Below are 21,945 nucleotides of genomic sequence, written 5' to 3' on the forward strand. Positions count from 1 at the left end.
ACCCCCCCCCCCCCCCCCCCCCACGTCCTCTGAAAGCTCGTCAACCTCCTGCATGTTGAGAAATAGAAAGAGAAATGACAAGTCAGCAGAGAAACAATTCATGCAACACTTGTAACATGCATTTACACACATCTCAAGATAGTAGTTATTTTAAGTTAACAAATGGTTACATTAATCAAACTTTCAAAAACAACTGATTTGTATAATTTGTAATCCAGAATATTTGTCCAATCTAATTAAACCTTTTGTTAAAATAAGAAAAAAACTGTTTAAAAAGTTCCTGAGGACAGATCTGACTGTTGATGCTGAGGTGTCGCTCTTCCTTCCTGGTTCCTCCTCCAGGTGATCGCGGCGGAGGGAGAGATGAACGCCTCCCGGGCTCTGAAGGAAGCCTCCCTGGTGATCGCAGAGTCTCCGTCTGGCCTGCAGCTGCGCTACCTTCAGACCCTCAGCACCATCGCCGCCGAGAAGAACTCCACCATCATCTTCCCGCTGCCAATGGAGATGATGCAGGCCTTCATGAAACGCTGAGGAGTCTTTGTGCTCGTCGGTCATACTCGCACATCATTCACACATATTTAAGGCCTCTATCCAGTTCAGGAAGTTGGGTTTTTTTTCTGAGGAAGCTCCAAGCTTTCCTCAAAAGATCCACACTTGTGACCGAACCCTCTTTGCAAGAGTTTAATTGCCAATTAAACACACCACAAAGCCTATAGTCGACCGCCAGCACACACACAGGTGTAGTTCCACCTCTCTGGTGATTAGTAACCAGGACCATTCTCAAGCCTGTGGGTCTTAGGTGATTTGGCTCCAAACCGCCATTTCTGCAGAAAATTATTCTTTTAGATCTGTGAAAGATCTTCAGCAGATGAGTGGAAGTTAAAAAAATTGAAATGTAACTTGTGTCACACGTTGGCTCAGATCTGACCAAAGCAGATGCGTCGCTGTACAGTATTTTAAAAGGGTTATTGTGAACGACCCGACCCACAGCAGGTGGATTAGCTTTTATCCTGCAGGTTCCCCTGACTGTCAAAACAGAGGCAGGAAGTACAAATCTTTCATCATCTCTGTTCTCAAACTCTTTAAAGGAAAGTGCCAGCTGGATGTGGAGCCTTACAACTGTGCACACACACACACACACACACACACACACACACACACACACACACACATATACACAACCCTTGTATTTATTTAACTAATATCCCCTGTTGACATGGCACTACTACAACCACTGCCAGTTTCTTCGTGCCATTAGTATTTTCCCAATATCCATCTGAGGGCTCTAATGGCTTTACTGCCAATCCTCAGAAACCTACCTCTGGTTTTAGGCTGTTCCCTGTGCCATGACATGTTTTCACTGAATTTCAAAGTAAAATGGTTCAAACACGAACCTGTACTTTATTTATTCCAGAAAATGTTTAGGCTTCAACCAGGAGAGTGTTGTGAATACAGTATATGTATGAATGCATGAACACACTCAACTGTTTGAATTGAGAAGCATCAAATACTAGTTTTAATAAGTATTAGAAATCTATTAAATGAGTTTAGAAAGGATCGGCCAGCGATATAGAAATAGAACTGCAGGAACACACGCCATCACTGTCATCTCCCATTACAAACTGAAGACCCGGCTGATGGGTCACATAGAGTCCTACTGGTTTTCAGGCTTGATGTTGCTGCCTGTCATATGTTTACAGTTCACTTTCTATTCATACACAGTATATGTAACGTTCAGGTTGCTGGACAAAATACAACAAACACTTCATATTTACATAAATTTTCATCTTCGTCAGCCACATGCGTATTCCAACCCCCCCCCCCCCCCCCCCTCACAGGCTTCAGTCTGCTCAGGATGAAGCAGCAACTGACATTTAATGCAAATCTTTCAGCCAAAGGCCTTAACTTACTGCCATCGCTTCATTTTACAGTCTAAAATCTCACTTCTATGCACTGAGACGAGAACACTATGATTTTATGACTGCATGTTTGTTTTTTAAACAGCAGCATCTTGTCTCTTTCCTTCTGTCCGGGTGCAACAAGCCAAGTAATATGCAGATCTTATATGCTTCCTCCTTCTGACCTATAGATAACAGAAGGGTTGTGAATGTACATTGCCGTGTTTAGTCCATGTCTCACTTAGTAGTGTTACCATATATATACATATATAAATGCATTCAAGTTAAGTTTGTTATATTGTTCAGGGCTCAACATTAACACTTGTCCACTTGTCCAGGACGAGCGTATTTCTTAATTCTTTAATTTTTTAGAGGAGAATATTGTACGTGTCTTACTGGACAAGTTAAAAGAAACAAACAATGATAAATACCTGGTGTCATAAGGTTTTGTGCGACTCATTACTCAGTTTTAAATTAACATCTGTTACATTCAGAATATAGATTTCAAATAGGTTCTGTTGAAAAAGCAGTAAATTATCAAATAATCTTCGTTGAATCAGATGGAAAGATCGTTAAAAGAAGTAATAGCTCGAGATTCCATAAAACTGAATGATGAAATGAATCACCTTTAAGAGTATAAATGTGACTCAACATTTTAGAGAACATATTTACACAAAGATTATTAACAAATTGGCAACTGAACAATGTTTTAATAAACGTCCCTCAAACATCATATTCACCTGATTTCAACTGTCTAGGTCCAAAGTTTGTCCAGAAGAGACGAGTGCCTCGTGTTAATGTGGAGCCCTGGTTTGCTGTGACTTGTTTGAGGTTTAAAGTTTGTCTCAGCTTGACCCATGTTTAATGTGCATTGATCTGTTTCATTTATTCATCTATTTCTTGTGGAATACAAAAGCCTGTTAGTGTTTTACTAAAGTAAGTTCTGTCTGTTCAATTTATTGCTGCAACAGAGACAAATTATTAAACCACAGCTACGTAGCATATTAACTTTATATTTATGATGATTTTAAGTTGTTACTGGTCCGGTTCACTCGCAGCACGACCATGAAGCAGCTTCTCTTCTTCTGTCTCTGACTTCTCATCTCTTTTGTGTTTTTTTAATAAAAGTTTATCCATGTAGCTTCCATGTAACAAGGTATCCACAGAAAAAAATACAAGAGAAAGAACCAAAAAACAATGCTCATGTTTGCTGTGGTTTTTGTTGCCTCAGATTAGATTCACCTTAAGGTTCCTCTTGACATATCTGGTAATAAACAATGATTTTATACTCGATCATAAAAAGTCTGCGAATGGGTCGTTGGCGAGTGACTGTGAATTAACTTGGTCCCTATATACAGCCGGCTGTGAGACAAGTGCGGAGGGACCGTCTACAAAGTGCAACACACCGAAAAGAGAGGTTACAAAAAAGTATTCAATTACTTCACTGTTCTACTGTATATTCTCACAAAAATCACGTCACACCAGTGTCTCCTGCTGGTTATGCTACAGAACGTAGTTTTTTTATTAATATAATATTTATATATATATTTATTAATACTATTCAATTATTGTGTTAAGTCCCTAAAGTTCCATTAAGCATTCAGGGTCACCTGCTGGTTATACTACAGAACTTAGTTTGGAAACATGTCAGGTGGCACCTGTTGTTGGATCTTTGTCATGCAGGTGATTCTATGCAACAAAAACATGTTTGCTCTCTAAAATCATCTAAAGTCTGTACATGTGTTGTACATCCTGGACATCTGTCATCAAAAGCAAAACATATGTATATATTTGTCAAGTTGTACTTTGTAACCTTGGTGGAGATGAACTTTAAATGAATGGTTATCCAGGAAAGTATAAACAACAATTTGCATCAATATAAGTACATTTAACTTTATTTCAACAGGATAAGTCAATACGGCTCTACATGGAGTCATTGTCCATTAACTGAATCCAAACAGTGATGCAACAAAGGCAGCTGCCTCCAAATAGTTTCTGTTGACACCAGAAGAACCTGTCTGGATCCACGGTCACTTCAGTACAACCACCATCACAGACCCACACACCAGAGCCACATTTAGTTTTAACTGCCCTGAATGGACGACAGCGTAGAAGTCCCCATGCAAAATCTCAGAGGAGAGAACCGTCGGGTGGGTAAGGCAGGCCTGACACTTTCCTGGGGATCAGGAAGTCGTTCAAAGGCAGCAAGTTATTTCATGTATTTCTTTAAATTCTACCCCTCCATCATTAACAGCCCCCACAGATCCAAACTGTGTCTCCCTCCCACTGGTGTGAAAATATCCATCTAAACGCTTAAAACCTTTTTTGCCAACTCCGGCTAAACAACCCCATATGGATGTGCATCAAGGTCAGCTGCTTGTCAAGTTCACTGTTTATTTTCCACTGTGCAAGCAAAGCTGGCTGGTTGGAGAGTAAATGACTGTGGATGGCTCAGTCTGTTTACTCAGTGTTCAACTCTGGAGTTTGTGCTTCAGGCTCATCCCCTTTATTGTGTGTTTTTATTTAATTGCCTTTAGAAGCCGTTGAACTGTTGTTTTGCTTTTTACTTAATTAAAAGTTATCCTCAGTAAGCAGGGCAATTGCTCCTGGAAGGAAAAGTGAATGTATTTAAGCCATTTGTGTGTTTTCTGCTCTGTACACAGATTGTGAAGGAATATGAACGAGCCATTATATTTCGCCTAGGACGCATTTTGCAAGGAGCATGTGTTTTAAGTTCTCTTCTACGGATGAGTTCAAAGTATTCTTCCACTAGATCATCATTCAGATATTTAGATATACTTCCAACTGACAACCCTCGTCAGTTGTTTTGAAGTATGAATGAAGTATGTAGGTGAAGTGTGTTTCTTCCTAATATAGATATCAACATCAGTCCCTATACCTTCATATCTGGTGGCTCTAGTTGCCTGTCAGGTTAAATTGAGTGTTTATAACCACGTTAGACAAACACGGCAGGAACTGTAGCTGCATTAATACACAGGCCTCTTGTTATAGGGACACTGCACTGATTGGATGAATATTTGAGTAAATTCTGATTGACCCATGAACCGTGCACGCTTCCTCATTATGGTGTTTCCAGTGCTTTAGTCTTTGTTATTCTTGTGATTCCACAGGGTTGTTCTTCATCCTGCCCTGCACTGACAGCTTCATTATCATTGACATGCGCACAATCACTTTCGATATCCCACCACAAGATGTAGGACATGCACACTTCTAAGTACTTTCAGCAAATGTGTTGTCTAATTCAAAGAATATCAAGATATTTGTGGAAAATTCTTGAAACTAAAGCACTTATTTGGCAAATAAAACAAATAAACCTGATTAAATATTTATATTTTATCAAAATCATTTCTTCTTTAGATTTCATTCTTTCAGAAAAGTGCCTTTGTTAAAAGTGTGTGTAAAAAAAAGACATAAGACTTAACATTTAATTTAGTTTTATTGAAATGATAACAAGGGAAACCTGAGAAAGTGTCACAGGAGAAGTAACCAGCTCGTAAAGCAGCGAAGCGTCGGTTTCCCGTGAAAAGTTTGCAACTGCAGCATCACTCAAGCTTCCTGGGAATAAATCAGCTATTTAAAAAAATAAATAGAAGTGACAACCAAACTGAGGTCTGTGAAGGAATCCTTCAAGTTCAGCAGTACCTTGTAAAAAGGTTCAAGAGTTCCACAGGTTAACTGTAAAACTACAGGAAAGAATTATTTTAAGGCATCAGCTGTATTGCTTTAAATAGGCAGTGGGCTTTTTTAATGTCCATTTAAAAAACTGTAGTTACTGACTTTAGTGCAAAACCCTACAGGAAGTATGTGTATCTGTTAAAGCTTGATTGTTACTTGTGGTTAAGAAGTATTATCATCAGTGTAGCATGTGAGACAAAGTGAAAGAAGACACTAATTTATAGAACTCTATCCTTTTTAAAAACAACGGAATAAAAAAAAAAAAAAGAAACGACGTAACTGCGGCTGGAAAAGTCTTAATGATTGTTGCGGAGCGTGGGGGGGGGGGGGGGGGTCAGGTGACGGCTCACAGGGACAGTTCAGCCATAGCGCGCTCCAGGGGGTCGCTGGTCCAGTAGTCGTGGTCCCAGCCCAGGAACCAGCCGGAGAAGGTGGGCGGCTCGAAGCCCTGCTTGATCTTGACGATGGGCGTCCTGCGGTCTCGGTTGGCCGGATCCGTCTCGATGTACCGGACGGCTGAGGGAAGAGGACAGACATTATCACTGAGGACCGGAGAGGACACGCAGAACCAAACGACAGGGATGTGGAACCAGACTTTAGCAAGGATCCTCTTGGGATTAACAATTTAAATATGACTTTTACCAGAGGCCATGGCTTCAGTCTTCTCTTCCTCTTGGGCCTCGATTCCGATCCAGACAAACACCTAAAGACACAGAAATGATTTGTGCATGTTCTGTCTTTTCATTGCATTGATTATGAATCCACGTCTCTCCACAGCTCTGGATGCTCTACCTGGTCCCAGGTGTCGAGGATCATGACATCATCAGTGGCGAGGTCTTCCTGGGTCATCTCCCCGGGTACCTCCTCAATCTGACACGCATGATCATTTCATTAATGTGCTGTGGCCTCAGAGCAGTACATTTACATGCATGTTGTAGAATTCTGTCTGATTTAAAGGGTCGATTCCCTCGGTTTCTCCTGAAATACTCACGATGAAGTTTCCTGTCTTGTTGGAGCAGGCGAAGAGTCTGGGTGGATGAGCGTCCATCTTGTCCTTGAGTCTGGTGGACGTGCGATAATCTGCTTTTCCTCCCAGAGCTTCCCAGAACTGATCTGTGGGGGGACACACACACAAGTTATCCAACATCTAGACATAATAACATGATTTTAATATTTACAATTCGAATCACAGAACCAGTAAGATAGTGTCAAAGATATGTTAACGTACGGTTTTACTCGCAGCAGGAATTGGGTTTTGTTTCTTGAGCTCATAGAAATAAAATGTTCCATTTTGTCTTTGGGAGCTTTTAAGAACTGAAGCTGGTTCTTAAAAGCAAAGGGCGTTAATTAAAAATTCAATCTGTTGTGTTTTAGCCTGAGGTTCTATAATCCAGTTTCTTTTAGAGCTTTGAAGCATCACGAGCTCACTGATAAAATCTAGAGGGGCGAGACAATCACGGCTTTGTTTTAATATGGATGAACATGAGCTACAAGAAACAAAAAGAAAGCTACTTCACACAGAAGAGCTTCAGTTTCACAGCTTGACCACAGATACAACTCTGTAATACAACTATAATATTCTGCTTTAAAATCACATAAACATGAGAGAACAATATTCAGAGCTTCCTCACCGGCCTCTCCTCCCTCCGACAGCTCGGAGACCGACGCTCCCAGGATGTCGCTCAGCTGCTGAGCGCCCTGCTTCTCCGTGTCGCTGGCACCGACGCCCACCCACAGGAAGGAGTCACCGGGGGTCACCAGGACGAACGCGTCGTTGGAGTTCAGGTTGGACGCCACCGCATCGAGCTGCAGAAACACACAGGTCCTTCAGGTTTAACATGCATTTACAGAACATCACCGAGCTCGTGCTTTAGAGTCAGGACGTTTGAAGATGGCGGTGTGTGCTCTCTTACCTCCACAGCTCTGGTGTGTCCTGCAGAGTTGGATCGCACCTGGAAGAGTCGAGTCTCCGCAGCGGCCGACTGACCTCCCTCTCTGGACGTGCCCCCCTTGTACACCACCATGGGCTGTCCTCCAAACAGACTCATCAGATGGGCGGGCTCCTTCCCCTGCACCACCCTCACCTGGTACAACAACACCACAGTGAGCGCTCAGAGGCCAAGAGACGGTGGTTACAGTAAAAACATTCTGCATTCCCCTGTGCAGACACAAGATGGCGGCACTGAGCTGTGCTGCCTGTGCCACAATGTGATGAAAGTCAGTTACGTGAAATTTGGAAACATTGATGATGCAGAATTATGTCTGAAAAGTTTGACGAGTCTTTGGTCTGAAGCTTTTGTTATAAATGTTTATGGAGGTGAGGTCCTGCAGTCAACTCTCACGAGTCTCTAGAGTTTACATGTTGTAGTTCACGTTTAAGGAAAACTCAATAGACATTTAATATTTTTGGATTCTTCATAAGATGAAATATGTATTTTTTGGTATCTGTACTGGACCAAAACATAGAGACTGTACTGGTATCAATAAACATTCAAACAAATCCAAACGATTCTCCAACGATACCCGGGACATAACCGAAGTGAATTAAAGTGTAGTTAGACAAACAAAAGTGACATCTGCACGACAGCTGCTTTTAAAGTGAGAGCTGGGAAACACCTGGAAAGATAAACGTGACATTTGCAGCACAGGATGGATTCAAACACACACACACACACACACACACTGTTTCATGCTGAGTCAGCAAAGACACACACAGGTTTGCACATGCAGAGTAAAGACACACCAGTGGAGTGAAGTGCAGAAATGAATGAATGAACTGAAAACTATTTTATAGGAGAGAACCTCCCATCAGCACCGGCAGCTCAACGTCCTGTTTGTGTTGATTTCACTGTAGATTTGATCTATTTCATTATTCCACTCAAGGCCATTTAAAGCTCTTTTTGGTGTCATGATATTTGTATATATCTTTTTGTTGTTTGCTTCTTTTTATCTCTGGCTCTGGACTAAAACCGTTTTGACTCATTATGAAAGGAAGAGGAGCAGGAAAATGGACGGAAAAGTACCTGAGTGGTAATAGGAGCACCGACAACCTGAAGGCACAGAAAGGGTCAGAAACCAAGAGGGAAAGAAGCAGCAGCAGCAGGAGGAGGAGGAGGAGGAGGAGGAGAAGGAGGAGGAGGAGGAGGAGGAAGCAGGAGGGGAGGACACAGAGTCAGAGGATGTAAAGGTCAGACAGGACGTGACTGAGCTGAGTACGTCAGGGGATAAATTAATAACAGGAATGATCAAATGAAGATAAGCTGGTGAGAAGGAGAAAGCGAAGAATCTGAGGGAAGGAGGTGTTTCACCTGGACAGGACCACCGCCGAGCTCCTCGTCCAGCTGGGCCCCGAGGATCGCTGAGGCGCCGATCTCGTCCTGACTGGAGTCCGCTCCCTGCCTGGGAAACAGGGCATCCAGGTTTATTTATTTGTTCGCAGGATTACGTTTAAAATGAACCGGACAGATGAACATGACCCCTGGTGGACGGGTGTGATATGAGTCAGGGAAGAACCCATAAAATGGGGTGTTTAAAACTGATTTCTGATGTTTTGCTTCTCGTATTCTCACCACATGTAGATGATGTGTCCCCGACGTCCTCCGTGCTGGTAGTTGTACAGGATGATGTAACTGTCTCCTCCGTAGAACTGTCCATGTGTGGACGGATCCACCTCCAGCTTGTCCGATCCCTCAATTCGCCAGATCTGTCAACAACAACAACAAAAATCATACAAGCTGTGAGATGATTCTGTTAAATATTTTATCCAATACTTTCAAATAAACAGATATGAGCTAACATCATAAATTCATATTTAGCAGGCTGAGGGCTTTCCACAAGGGGGAGCTGTTCATTGATTGTCAGAATAGTTCCACGCCTTTAAACAGCTGAAACCAGGAGCCTCAGGTCCCCAGCCTCACTGACCACCCTCCCTCCCTCCTCTCACCTGTTTCTCCCCACTGCCGTCGTCCACCATGCCGTGCTGCGCGGCCATGGCGGGGGAGTCGTGCAGGCCGGCGGCATCGAACGCCACCTTCTCGATCTTGGCGATGCTGTTGGCGATGTAGGCGACACCCAGGCCCTGAGTCTGATCCTTGTCCCGCCAGTTCTTGAAGAACTGCTTGAAGAGCGGCGTCTCGCCCATCTCCGGCAGGATCTGCACCTGTGTGTGTTTGGGGTAACCCATCTTCTTGATGAACTCTTCCGCCGCCTTCATCGCCGCCTTGCGCTCGTCCATGTTTGCATCTTTTCCTGTGGAAGCAGAGAAATTAAGGAATAAGGAAGTATTTCAGTTTGTACCCCCACCATCTACGTTTGTATAGACAAAAGTACTCAAACCGAGATCCACAAGATCTTCCTGTGAACATGACCCACTGTAAAATGAACATCGTTCTGGTGAATCCACTGAAGCTCCTTCACTGACCTTTCCAGACGAAGATCTTGCCGTTGGGGCCGTGGTCCAGGATGAAGCAGTCACCAGAGTCCAGGGCGCTCTGAGCGAACGGGTTCTCTGCAGCCACCAGTGCGATGGTCATGCCTCCACTGGCGTTAGACACCTGTAGAGTGAAAGTAATGAGACCTATATAACAACAGGTATGACATGTTAGAAAGCCTCTGAGGCGTTACCCATGTCTCTCACCTTGTAGAGTTTGGCCATCTTCCTGTTGGCGGCGTCGGCCTTGATGTCGTCTGAGCCTCCTTCAGGCAGATCTGGTTTGGGACCTAGAACCTGAGAAGAAGAAGCGATTTTAACACAAGTTTCCTGCAGTAGAAGTAAAACTCGTGACTCACTGTTCTCACCTCTAACATCTTCTCTCTCTCCGTCCCCTCATCGCAGACGTAGACCCGAGCCCTGCCGTTGCGCTCGTTGTCCCGGATGCCCTTAGCGACCTGCATGGCCTTCAGCTTCTCGAAGCGGTTGCTCTGGGAGCCGCACCACTGGAAAATCTCCTGTTCATCCACAACAGGGAAGAGCAGCAGAGCAGGTGAAGATAAAACTTTATTAGTGTTGTATATTGTTTTTAATCAATATTTAATATTCAGTATTAATCTGCTCGGTCGGACTCACGTCTCCCAGGTCCAGGATGAAACAGTCTCCCTGGTTGAAGCTGTCCCAGCTCACCGCCACCTCTGTGGCCCTGACAGAGCGACGACCTTTGACCTGGAACGCCCGCTGCACGACCACCTCGTTGGTGACGACGTGCTTGAACCCAGAGGCCACGCCTCCTTTCTGTAAGGTAAGAGTTGCACGTCAGAAGTTTCAAATTAAAAAACCCTAAAACTTAAAGATTTAAACCAAACTAAAATCGTTTTAATTCTGATTGGGAAATTAAGACACTTTTGTGATGATATTACAACACGGGTGAAAATTCTGATTATATTCTATCACTTCTAATGGTTAGAACATAATAACAATACTTTTAATGGATATTTGGAAAATTAAAAAATATATTGTATCATAAATGACTGGATCTTCCCAATTTGAACAGTAACTAAATAAATTCCTCAGTTTGTCAATTAAAATGTGATGAAATATTTGCGCTTAAACAACATTAAATAAACAGGCAGGTTTCAAATGCACCAAACCAGAAGCACTGTGCCATCTTCCTGGCAGATGCATCTCACCATGTATTTGATTCCAGACTTGAAGTAGCCCAGAAAGGTCTTGGACTCGTGTCCCTGGACCTCGCGGTACTGGATGGGTTTCCCCCCGAGGAAGTCGTCCATCTGGACGGTGAAGATGGCCGCCGAGCCGCTCTCATCCTGGGAGCAGTGGTCACCTGCGCCACAAGAAACGTCCATTTTAATCCTCTGGTCTCATTCAGTCTAACTCCACATCCACACAGAGAGAGAGTCACATTTTGTGTTTCTGTCACTGACGACTCAGGAGATCGATGAGTGGCAGCGCCAGGAGGGGGGGGGGTGTGGGGCTCAGATCCAGCAGACACATTAATAAGTGCAACATTTTTCTATTCCTGGTCACACGGTGAGTTACATCAGATCCTGTTTGCTGCTAAATTATGTTTCCAGGATCAATCACGTCGACTAAAAGCACATTGAGTCGATAAAGGAAAAAAGAGCAGACTCAGCTTCTGTCACTCCAAAAGAAATCCTAACAAATGACCCGGCCACACCCCCCACCCCCCCCTTCTTGTTTACAGGAGCCACAAACCAGTCTGACCTCTGACCCCATCTGCATTCAAGACTGTGGTCCTTCAGTTTGAGAGCAGGACATATTGATTTGTGCGAGAAGGGCTTTAAGTGAAAGTTTTGCAAAATCTAAAAGAGAAATCATTGAGTCCTGCTCTGGAATAAAGATGGAAAATAACGCATAATATATAACGATTATTTATAGTTTCATGCATATAATAGGAGCTGCATTACTTCACAGTTTTAGTCTGTGTCTCGCTGCACTCACCCAACCAGAAGTGGAGGTCGAACTGCAGGTTGCCGGAGCGCTGTTTGATGGTGTTGAGGATGAGGTAGGCGTCTCCGGTGTAAAATCCGCCGCACAGGTTCTCCGGCACCGGCACCAGGTCAAAGTTCTCCACCCTCCACACCTGGAGGCCGGTCTCCTGTCCAGCTCGCTCAAACTCGGGGTGATGCGCTGCCATCCTGCCTGCGGAGAGGAACACGGCGACACCTGAGATTTAAGTGCATCAAACACAGATAAGAGTCGTAAAGCTTTGTAATAACCTTTGAAAAAGTGCGAGTGGGACTGGGAGGCTCTTATTTGCTCTGGGAAAGAAGAAGCCACCCCCCCCTCTTAAGGCCGAGCTGTCACCATGGATACAAAGATAAAGTTTAGGGTTATAGTTAGATATTAATGCTCAGCAGCGTGAGTCACTGGAACCAGTGGAGTTACTGGAGCCCCGTGCACTGGGTGTTTCCCCCGCTGAGAGGGAAGAGGAAGTCAGAGGGAGTCATGAGGGCCGGTGACGCTGGCAGAAGAAACACTCTTTATAAATATATATCTATAAAAGACACTGATTCATAACGAGATATTCTTATTCTTTAAACTCTCCTGACTATATACTATGAGACTCGGATAACTGCTCACTATGGGGGGGAGAAAATCATAAATCAACAAAACAAAAAGAGCTGCAGAAAGAAGCAGTGGGGGGGGTCAAATTCCTTCAAATTAAAAGATAAATAAGTCATTGACTGAGAAATCTTACACACACACAGTCGACCAATCACGAGATGTTCTCAGGATCTTGTTTTTATTGCATCAAACAACAAATGAAAACCACCATTACATCATCAGTGTGATAAGAACAACCTTCAATGACAGAAAGCCTCATGAAGGGAGGGGGGGGTTTATGACCCACACAGCAGCGAGCCACCAGGGGGCGAATTACATGTTTCGGCTTCCCTTTTTTTTGCAGCAGTTATGTCGTCCATCTTTATGTTCTATCGATATTCAAGCTCCTAAACATCTGGACGCTGAACTTCCCACAATCCAGTTCCTCAGACATATTTGCGTCAGATCCTCCTCATCATGATTGTCCACGTTTCAAAAAAGCACTTCCTGTTATGAGTGAGTCATGTTCAAAACACAGCAGCTCCGTCGGAATAACAGAAACCTTGATTGGTCTCTCAGGGACGAATTACATCATGTTGCCCATGGGCACATCGGCAGTCGAGTTAATTCATTAACGCTCCCACGAGGCACTTGAGTCGTATCTGAGAGGAGAAAGGACACATGGCGCCTGATCAAGTGTCTGAAGTACGTGTCTGTGCAACATGAGGTCTGAAGCCTGCAGGCCTCTCTGCTGCAATCTGAACGAGGTAAATCCAAATGACTCAGCAACTTCTGAGTCATTTGTGACCAATTTATGATATCCTCACTATTAACTTTTTGGCTTAAACATGATGGTGAAGGACTCTTCTGCTGCACAAGGAAAGTAATTGTTACTCTTCATATTTGTTAAAGTGATGGAAATGGGTCAGTTCACTTTCCTTTGTACAAATATTTAGATCTGACTTGTATTTGCTACTTAACATTTTAAAACCACCACATTTAATAGGCAGACTTTCTACTTTTGACTCCATTATATCTCTTATACAGATGTATAGCAGCTGTTGTGTGGTTAAACCTAAATGTTTCTTATGAGGCAATCAGCTCTGTGAAGCAACACTGGTCCGAAGTGGCGTGTGTGTTTGCAGCACACACACACACACACACACACACAGGCTCCATATGAATTGATGGTTGGCACAGTTAACACTGCACAGAGATTGTAAACAGTCTCTCAACAGTGAAGCCGTGTTCTCAAAGTAGAACGTCACGTCTCTGAAAAGAGCTTCTGTGGCCTCCGGCTGCATTTTGTACAGATTTCACTCGCTCAGGTATTTACCAAAAAAAACACAGACTGGAGGTCATGTAGTTCGTAATGAACCCAGATTCTAGTTTTTACACAGGAATGCTGCTGGGATCCGCTGCTGTTCAATTTGCACGACTAACCGTCCGCTCTAGAACAAGAATCGTTCATTCTTCTCTGCCCACAAACATGGCAGGAATCCGCTGCTCGCCCTGGAAAAGGGAAGTGGTTCTGAATCGACGCAGCCAGGCCAAAGAAATGTGGGGTTCCTTCCCCCCCCATCTCTGCTGTTATGCAACAGTCAGACTCACGTTCAGCAGCTGTGGCGTGTTCCCACATGGAAAGATATGTGGATTGGTTTGGCAACATCCATTTTCACAGTCAAGTTTCCTGAATTTTGAAACTCCAATGCAAACCTCTGCCAAGGCCCAGTAGTTCCATTATGGAAACCACATTTAAATCCACTAGATCCACATTTTTATTTGCATGGATATCAGTTCCCTATATATGCCTCATTATTTTCCTGGGGAATTAGTGAAAATGTCCACTAACGCCCAATCTCACAATGTTAAAGATAAAATCACAACAGCAATCAGCCCTGATCCGCGCCCAAGCCAAGGATTTAACGGGTTCTTTCTTTGGCCCATGTTCCATCATTCCATTCGGTTTCCTGGGAATCTGTGTGGTCCTTTTTGTGTCATCCTGCTCACAAACAAACAGACGGAGGTGAAAACACAACCTCAAGGAGTTGTAGTCTGAACCTCCACGACCCTGCAGCATCTGTGTCCTGGTTTGACCGGACCAAGAGGATCTGGGGCTGCTGGGGAACGATGAGTCGTTATTGTTTGACGGTGGACGTGGAAAAAGCAGAATTTTCCTAAAGACGCCTGGTGGAAGTTTTCCACCTGGGTGACGCCTGAGTCCCGCTAAAGTCAGACAGCATCTGTGGCCACACGGGAACACTAACAGTTGGAAGAACTGTCCTTTCTGTGACGTTAAACCTTTGAGTGATTAGCCGAAGAAATAAATCAGCTGGAATCCCATCCACGTACTGTGGAGTTGTCTTGTTCACACACCGACACAGAGACAGGGGTTGAAACGATATGTTTCCACTTCCAGCTACGCAGGTTAACAATGACCTGAAGTTCCCAGTCAGCTTGTCATAAATCAGTTACTTCTTTATAACAGTACAACCATTCATTTTCAACTTCCCTCACACCCTGTAATATGCAAACAGCTTGAACGCAGAGATGTGAGATGAGTAAGAGGATCCTGTTTAACACAGGGACGGATGTAAAACACTGTCGTTCCTATAAAAACCTAAAAAAAACACCTAAAACTGCAGTAATGAGACACACGTGGAGTACACCGGCGCAGAGATCAACAGGATAACTTCATTTTTAAGTTGCTTGAAGTAAAGTTTTCCACCTTTGCTTTCATATGGGGGGAAATGTGTCTCGCTCAACCCTCGTGATTACTGTTTAAAAAGCACGCAGCATATATCTCTTTCTCAAAGTCTGAAAATAGAGACGTCTGAAAGAACTTGACTTGTTGAAGGAAACTGTGCTTTTCATCCAACAGAAGCCACACACACCTTCACCCTGAGTAGTCTCGCTCACTGAAAACCTCACTTTAGTGCAACTTCATTTTCTGCAGATTCTCGGTGGTGCTGAATAAATACGACTGTGTTTGACTGTGATCCCCCCCCCCCCCCCCGTGATGTCGCTGCACATGAAAGCTGCTTCATCCCGGAGTTAGATTCTGTCTGTGACTTAATAAAGGAAACATCAGAGTCTGGTTCACCTCACGCTTTGAAGGATCAGAGCTAAATATTAGAGAAATGATAACTAAAGAATCTAACAGGGACACAAAGTTTACATTTTTAAAGAATAAATCTTTGTGTCAGTGTGTCATTTTTTTAATGAAGGGCAGCAGCTGAATTAACAACAACATTATTAAATGTTCCAGGTTGGATGAAAAGCCGTTTTTTCAGATATCAACTCTGCAGACGGACATGACGTCGTAGAACTTCTTCTGCAGAAATCACGTGTTTTTTTCGACATCTCCTTTCCATCCAGCGATATTTGCATTTGTTTTGTTTGTCCTTTCAGTTTTGTGTCCATCGCGTGTTTCAAACGTCCATTACACGTCCACACTTGAGACATTATCCAGAGTTTTGATGAGGGATGTGGAAGGAAAACCTCTAGAGACAACCTGCAGCGACTAACCCTGACATTGGGGATCAGTTCAGGAGATAATCTGGAGTTCAGTGCGTGTCTGAAGGCAGCTACTGGACAGACGGTGGTTTGACTCAACACACACAGCCCTAGGTTTAAATAGACCAGGTCACATGACTTTCGGTTGATGCAGGCCTGCTGGTAGGAGCAGGCGTCGTCCGCAGGCCAGCCCACCGCTCTGCAGGGATATTTGTGGAGTACCTACACCCTCATGCCTCTTTGTGCCCCAAACAAACAGGGAGTGGGCCTGTCATTCCATCCACAGTTATTCACTCCCCTCCCCCATTTTCACCAGCCTCTCTTTTGTGTCTGCCCCCCGCTCGGGGCCTGAGTCAAACACAACCACTTGATCCATTAAGCAGATAGTGAAAAGTGGATTCTTGTGACAGTGGCACCCTTGTGATTTGTGTGTTGGAGTCAAAAACAAGCACAGAAATAGTTATGTGTGAAATCTGGGTTCCTGGGCTCAAACTGAACGTCTGTACTGAGATTCTCCCAAAAGAAAAAAGGTTGTTCCCTCAGGGAGGGAGATTCTTGATGACTCATTTTCTCCGTGCACTCCCCTCTCAGACTCTCGAGGTCTCTTCAGCTGCTCCGCAACTTGCCCGGAACACATCAGATGACACGGACACGACACTTTAACAGCCCCTACACACCGCTCGGCTTCCCTTTCGTCTGTTTGCACAATGTAGAACAAGCAGAACCAAAATGACTGTTTATGACTCTGTAAATAACAGCCCTGATACACAGATGGTTATTAAAGGATACGAGCGGGCTGTGTCACCAGGAACCGGTTTTATCTGCTTTCAGAACTGAAGTCTAACCCTTCCTGAAGGGGCTGCATGTGATGCAAAAATGTCAAAGTCCGTAGCACGGGACATTTTCACGCCCTACATCATGACACATGATACTGATTCAAAGATTCTCTCATCTGCCACCGTTTACAGAACTTAAACCTTCAGTTGGAAAGAGACATCTGATGATTCCCATTAAAATTAAGCGTAATTCGGTTAAAATGTTGAAAGTAACTGTTGTTTTCAAGCCCACACTGACATACACGTATTCAAACTTTGAAACAATGATATTTAACCTCAGCTGCCATAGCCCAGTTTGAATATGGACAGCTCATATTTCCATATCATCCTCCCTGACGCGTTTTACAGCAGCACAACAATGTGAATCTTCTTTTGCAGCTATGAGAAAACAAGGAGGACAATTGCTGCAAAACCACAACGGCTTCTTTGTCAGGAAACAAGAAGACGTGCTGTCATTTTTCATGCGAGGGACAATCTCCTAAATTTAGGATTTCCGGCTGGCAGAGGGCGGCACATGGAAACTTGTTGGCGACTTCACTGTATCCGTGTTTACCGCCGTGCTTCCTGCCCCAGATGAGGCCGGTCGCCAAAAATGAGATGATGAGTGTGATTAACATGATGATTTTATCAATATTTCCTTTCTCTCACTCAGGATAACACGTCTGCAGACCAGCTCAGCTGTCCCGTAGAGTCCACACAGTTGTTTGAGGCTGAAACAGAGGATGGGTGCAGCTCTGCGGTTGAATTCAGGCATCCCATAAACTCTGTCTGCCTGCACAGCTGAGTGTGGGGGTTCCTGATTGGCTGGAGACATGTGTGAGACAGACATATATGGACCACACTGTCTGACACACAGCTTGCGGCTGCTGCTGCAAACACCCACACACACATACAGGATGCTGTGAGCAACTTCCTCAAGCTCACTATTTGGTTGTGTGTTCCCACAGCAACCAGAGATGCCTCCTCTCAACAGAAGAGGCAGCTGCTGAGGAGACCCCATCCTGCTTCCTCCTGCCTCCTCCTGCTTCCTCCTGCCTCCTCCTCAGCTGCTCAGTCAATTATCCTCTTTTTATTTTACTGTAAAGCAGCTTAACTCAACTTGTTCCCTTCTCTCGTGTCTGTGTAGTCTGAAATCATTGTTCACACACTGATCAGAGTTAATTTAAGGTGGGACCAGTGAGTTTCAGGCTCCTTTCAGAGTTTCCACAGCTTGTCCATATATGGCAGCAGCTGCGTTTGGACGATGAAAAGCCTGGTTGGCAGAAAACAACCTGTTTTAAACCCATTTTATCACCATCTTTACCACGCGTAACCTTTTTACGCACAGGAAGGAGCCCAATGGCCACGTTACGCTCGGTTGCGCACCTCGGAGGACAAAAGCACGGGAGGTAACGGTGCATTATTCTGTGATTAAGGCGTCGGATTACTGCGCAGAAATCTATGCCACCACCCTGGAGAGAGAGAGAAGCAGAGCGGCGTTTGATCCACTCACCTGGACGCGGAGCTCAGAGAGATCAGAAACCGACGGACGGGTTCGGTTGTGGTTCGGTCGGGACTGTGTGGAGCTGCAGGCGGAGCGGAGAGGCGTCGGGTCGGCGGAGCAGCGCAGAGAAGAGCCGCTGTTTATGCCTGTGGCCCGGGACACTCCCCGTTATGACCCTCCCCTGCTCGGCCTGCACCGCCTGCAGTGGGTTGGCGGACACGTGGACGCGCACATGCACTGTCTGTCTGCCATCTATCTATCTATCTATCTATCTATCTATCTATCTACCTAAGTATCTATCTATCTATCTATTTTTGTTGCCTAATGTAATACATCCAAATAATACTTATAATTACATTAGAATTAATGATTCATACACAGATAAAGTACCACAAATAGCTCCTACTAATGTTTAATCAAATCGTCTGAATAGGCAGCCTTGATATTACTTTAAATGTATTTTTATTATTTTCTTACTTGCAGTAAATTTAACCTCAGCCACGTTTGAGTTCAATCCTTCACCAGAGTGAGCATCCTGGGCAACACTGCCCCCTTCTGGACTGGTGGTGGTGAGGAGGATATAAATCCAAGCCTTCAGTTTAGGCCTGAAGGTGCAAATTACTATCTATCCATCTATCCATCTATCCATCCATCCATCCATCCATCCATCCATCCATCTATCCATCTATCCATCTATCCATCTATCTATCTATCTATCTATCAAGGTTTCATCAAATTGTCTGAATTGAATCCTCATTACAAACAGAAAACTCCTCTGTACTGTTGGTGCTGCACCTGAAGATGATGAATTGTGCATAATGCCACACACAACACAAATGCAGCACAGATACACATGCATGACTGACACCGTGCAATATTTATGCTACAAGCCTCTGGGTGTTATTACATATCTATCTGGTGTTATAAGGCCTGGTCCTTATGGACAGATATTAAACTGAATATTGATATTGCCACTGTAAAGAATAGTAGCTTTGAAGAATACATTAAAAACCCAAAGCTTAGACATCATCGGGATGGTCTTTTAATACAGCCAACAAACAAAAGACATCAGATTCCTCCACTGTTTATACAAAAACAAAGAATCTGGGGGTATTTTCTACAAACATTTGCCGGTAGACAGAGCACAGATGAAGCAGGCATCAGGCACGTACCACAGGAGCCTCTGCTGTCTCTCACTTTATTTGCCTGGTTTGATGAAGGTCCGTGGCAGTTCATGGAAAAACTGGGTTTTCTGGTTTCATTGTTTACCGAGTCATAACGTCTTGGTTTCCCTCTAGTGGACAAAATGCCAAAAGCAGTTCCATCAAGATGTTCAACAGACTGACAGAGACTGCAAACACACGGCATTTGACTGAGAAGTAAAGTAATGGTAGAAAGAAGTGATCCTTATCCTCTCTGATGTTTATTAACCCTAAAGCATGATGGGTTTGATATGCTATGACAGTGAGGAAGAGGGATAACTTTACATGATGTTAATGTCGGCAGTAGTTTACTGATGTTGCAAGAGAACAACTGGAAAATAGTTTCACTCCTCTTGGGAGCAACTGCAGCTTGATGGAAATCCCAAGTTGCCCATTGAATCGCTGTGTTGTCTGCCAGAGTCTAAAATTAACTTGTGTAATTTATGCACATTGTGGAGCTCTGGATATGACTTGAAAGTCTTGTTTTCATTGTGCGTTGCTGCCCTCGGGCTGATGGGAAGACCAGTTCTGCCTCAACACACCAAACTGGAAACTGTAAAATTTCGACTGGAGTGGAACTTAAAGGTTCAGTTCATCCGATATGACCTCATCAACACTCTAAGATGCTGACCATGATAAATATTACACCTGCTAAACATCAGAATGTTACCATTGTCACTTTTTGCCATAGACTGTAACAACGCGTCTCCACTCCCTCACAGATTTACTGAAATGAAGCCAAATATCCCACACAGGTGCCGCCATTTTTCTTTTTAGGGAGGCCCCACCAATACAGGCCCCAATAATCCTTCACAAACTAGCACAGATGGGGTCCCAGTGGAGGCACACTGCAGATCTAAAGATGGATCCACTTTGAACTGAGTCTGCCAGCTCTTAGTCTGAGGCCTTCAACAGGGCTGTGCGTTACCCTCCTCTACGTTCCTTGTATTTCTTAGCTTCAAAGTTTTTTTTACATCATTGAAAGGTGAAGTGGGTCAGAACGCCCGTGTCTGGAAGTGAATCGACAGCTTCACCGAGTCTAATAAGACGTTGCAGCTGACGGTTGTGACAGTTCTACTCTGACTTAACAAGCCTCTGGCGAAGAAATGTTCCTCTCCCTCACATTCCTGCCTCTCTCTGCTGAGTGTCTCTTCTCGTCAGGGGGCTCACTGCGTCTGAACAAGAGAAAGTGTCCGTGTGGGTGGTGAAACCATCACTTACACATCTTAAGGCCTCTGTGTTTGTGGTGCTACGAGCTCGTCAGTCGTCTCCCGAGTCCGCCAGCAGACTGTGGCTCCTTTGGCACGACTCGCTGGCAATAACACAAAAGCTAACAAAAATATTGGCAGGCAATTAAATACTTCTACAATGAGGATTTCTATTGTCATGCAGGTCAATAAAGATTCAGAAAGTTGCACTTGCTTGTATTATAATGATACTACTATATGCTGATTTGTGCACATAATACACATTGAACGATGTATATAATCAATAAGGTAAAAGTCTATCTTCTCTTGAACCCATTTCTTCGGTTTCCAAAATCATGAATTGTCTAGAACCTGGCTTTGCAACACTGACGGTTGTTGATCGCAAGCTGCAACATTATATGAAGTTGGATTTTACTTCTGGGCACAAGTGTGAAGTTAATACAAAGAGAAACAGATGAGCATTCTACAACCAAACATCATTTTCCTCCGGTGCACCACAGAAAAAGCTCATATTTCATGTTAAACACTGTGAAGTCCAAGTTGATTTATTATTCTAGGTCAATGCTCTGTTTTCTTGTCCTGTGTTGATGCTCTGCAGCTACAAGATGCTTCTACAATATACTGTATCTCATTTTATTGTTTGTGTGCTGGACGATGCGTTGCACAGCTTTTTATAAACAGTCGACAGTGCAGAGTGAAGTCAGACAATGTTGTGTTCATTCTACCTGGTTTATCTACAGTGAAGATTTGTCACAAAATGAAACAGAATTTTCCTAATTACTGTTCACGTGTGTGTTCTGTATAATTACGTTTGAATGACGTCAATCGCGGAGTTATCTGCATACATGTGTATATACACACACATGTCCAAATTCTTCCACAATAGAGGTAAACACAGATGTACATACACATACATTCACACACACATGCATGCACTAACAAACCACATGTCACATACGTACATACAGTACATACACACATAAACATACATGCTAAATTATATGAAATTATTGCATGGAGTTTGCGCGTTACAAATACACGTGTTTTTGGACCGTCTGGCTTTCCATAGACGCGAAGTAGCCGGC

General features: G+C 43.9%; 2 protein-coding genes across 4 annotated transcripts in view; one reads left to right on the forward strand and one right to left on the reverse strand.

Moving 5' to 3' along the window:
* stom (stomatin) overlaps window positions 1–3,200 on the forward strand; it is a gene marked incomplete in the record, with an annotated part of 8,683 nt that extends 5,483 nt beyond the window's left edge. Inside the window, 1 exon segment of the mRNA XM_053411311.1 lies at window positions 343–3,200. Coding sequence (XP_053267286.1) covers window positions 343–531 — 189 coding nt within the window.
* Window positions 3,201–5,342: 2,142 nt separating this feature from the next.
* gsna (gelsolin a) lies at window positions 5,343–18,611 on the reverse strand. Of its 3 annotated transcripts, XM_053411602.1 has the most exons (17): window positions 18,460–18,610; window positions 12,288–12,368; window positions 12,010–12,210; window positions 11,217–11,371; window positions 10,660–10,821; window positions 10,392–10,541; window positions 10,231–10,320; window positions 10,015–10,147; window positions 9,538–9,842; window positions 9,164–9,297; window positions 8,903–8,993; window positions 7,508–7,678; window positions 7,226–7,400; window positions 6,586–6,707; window positions 6,387–6,464; window positions 6,237–6,297; window positions 5,343–6,110 (listed from the first exon to the last, which is right to left on the reverse strand). In XM_053411602.1, exons 3-17 carry the CDS (start codon window positions 12,203–12,205, stop codon window positions 5,941–5,943), a joined length of 2,193 nt encoding a protein of 730 aa, XP_053267577.1. In that variant the 5' UTR covers window positions 12,206–12,210; window positions 12,288–12,368; window positions 18,460–18,610; the 3' UTR covers window positions 5,343–5,940. The 3 variants fall into 3 exon arrangements, with proteins under 3 accessions (XP_053267577.1, XP_053267576.1, XP_053267579.1); XM_053411601.1 differs by lacking the exon at window positions 12,288–12,368 and having other exon boundaries at window positions 18,460–18,611; XM_053411604.1 differs by lacking the exon at window positions 12,288–12,368 and having other exon boundaries at window positions 12,010–12,234; window positions 18,460–18,611.
* Window positions 18,612–21,945: the final 3,334 nt, after the last annotated feature.

This window comes from Pleuronectes platessa, chromosome 19 (genome assembly GCF_947347685.1).
Source record: "Pleuronectes platessa chromosome 19, fPlePla1.1, whole genome shotgun sequence".
Lineage (NCBI taxonomy): Eukaryota > Metazoa > Chordata > Actinopteri > Pleuronectiformes > Pleuronectidae > Pleuronectes > Pleuronectes platessa.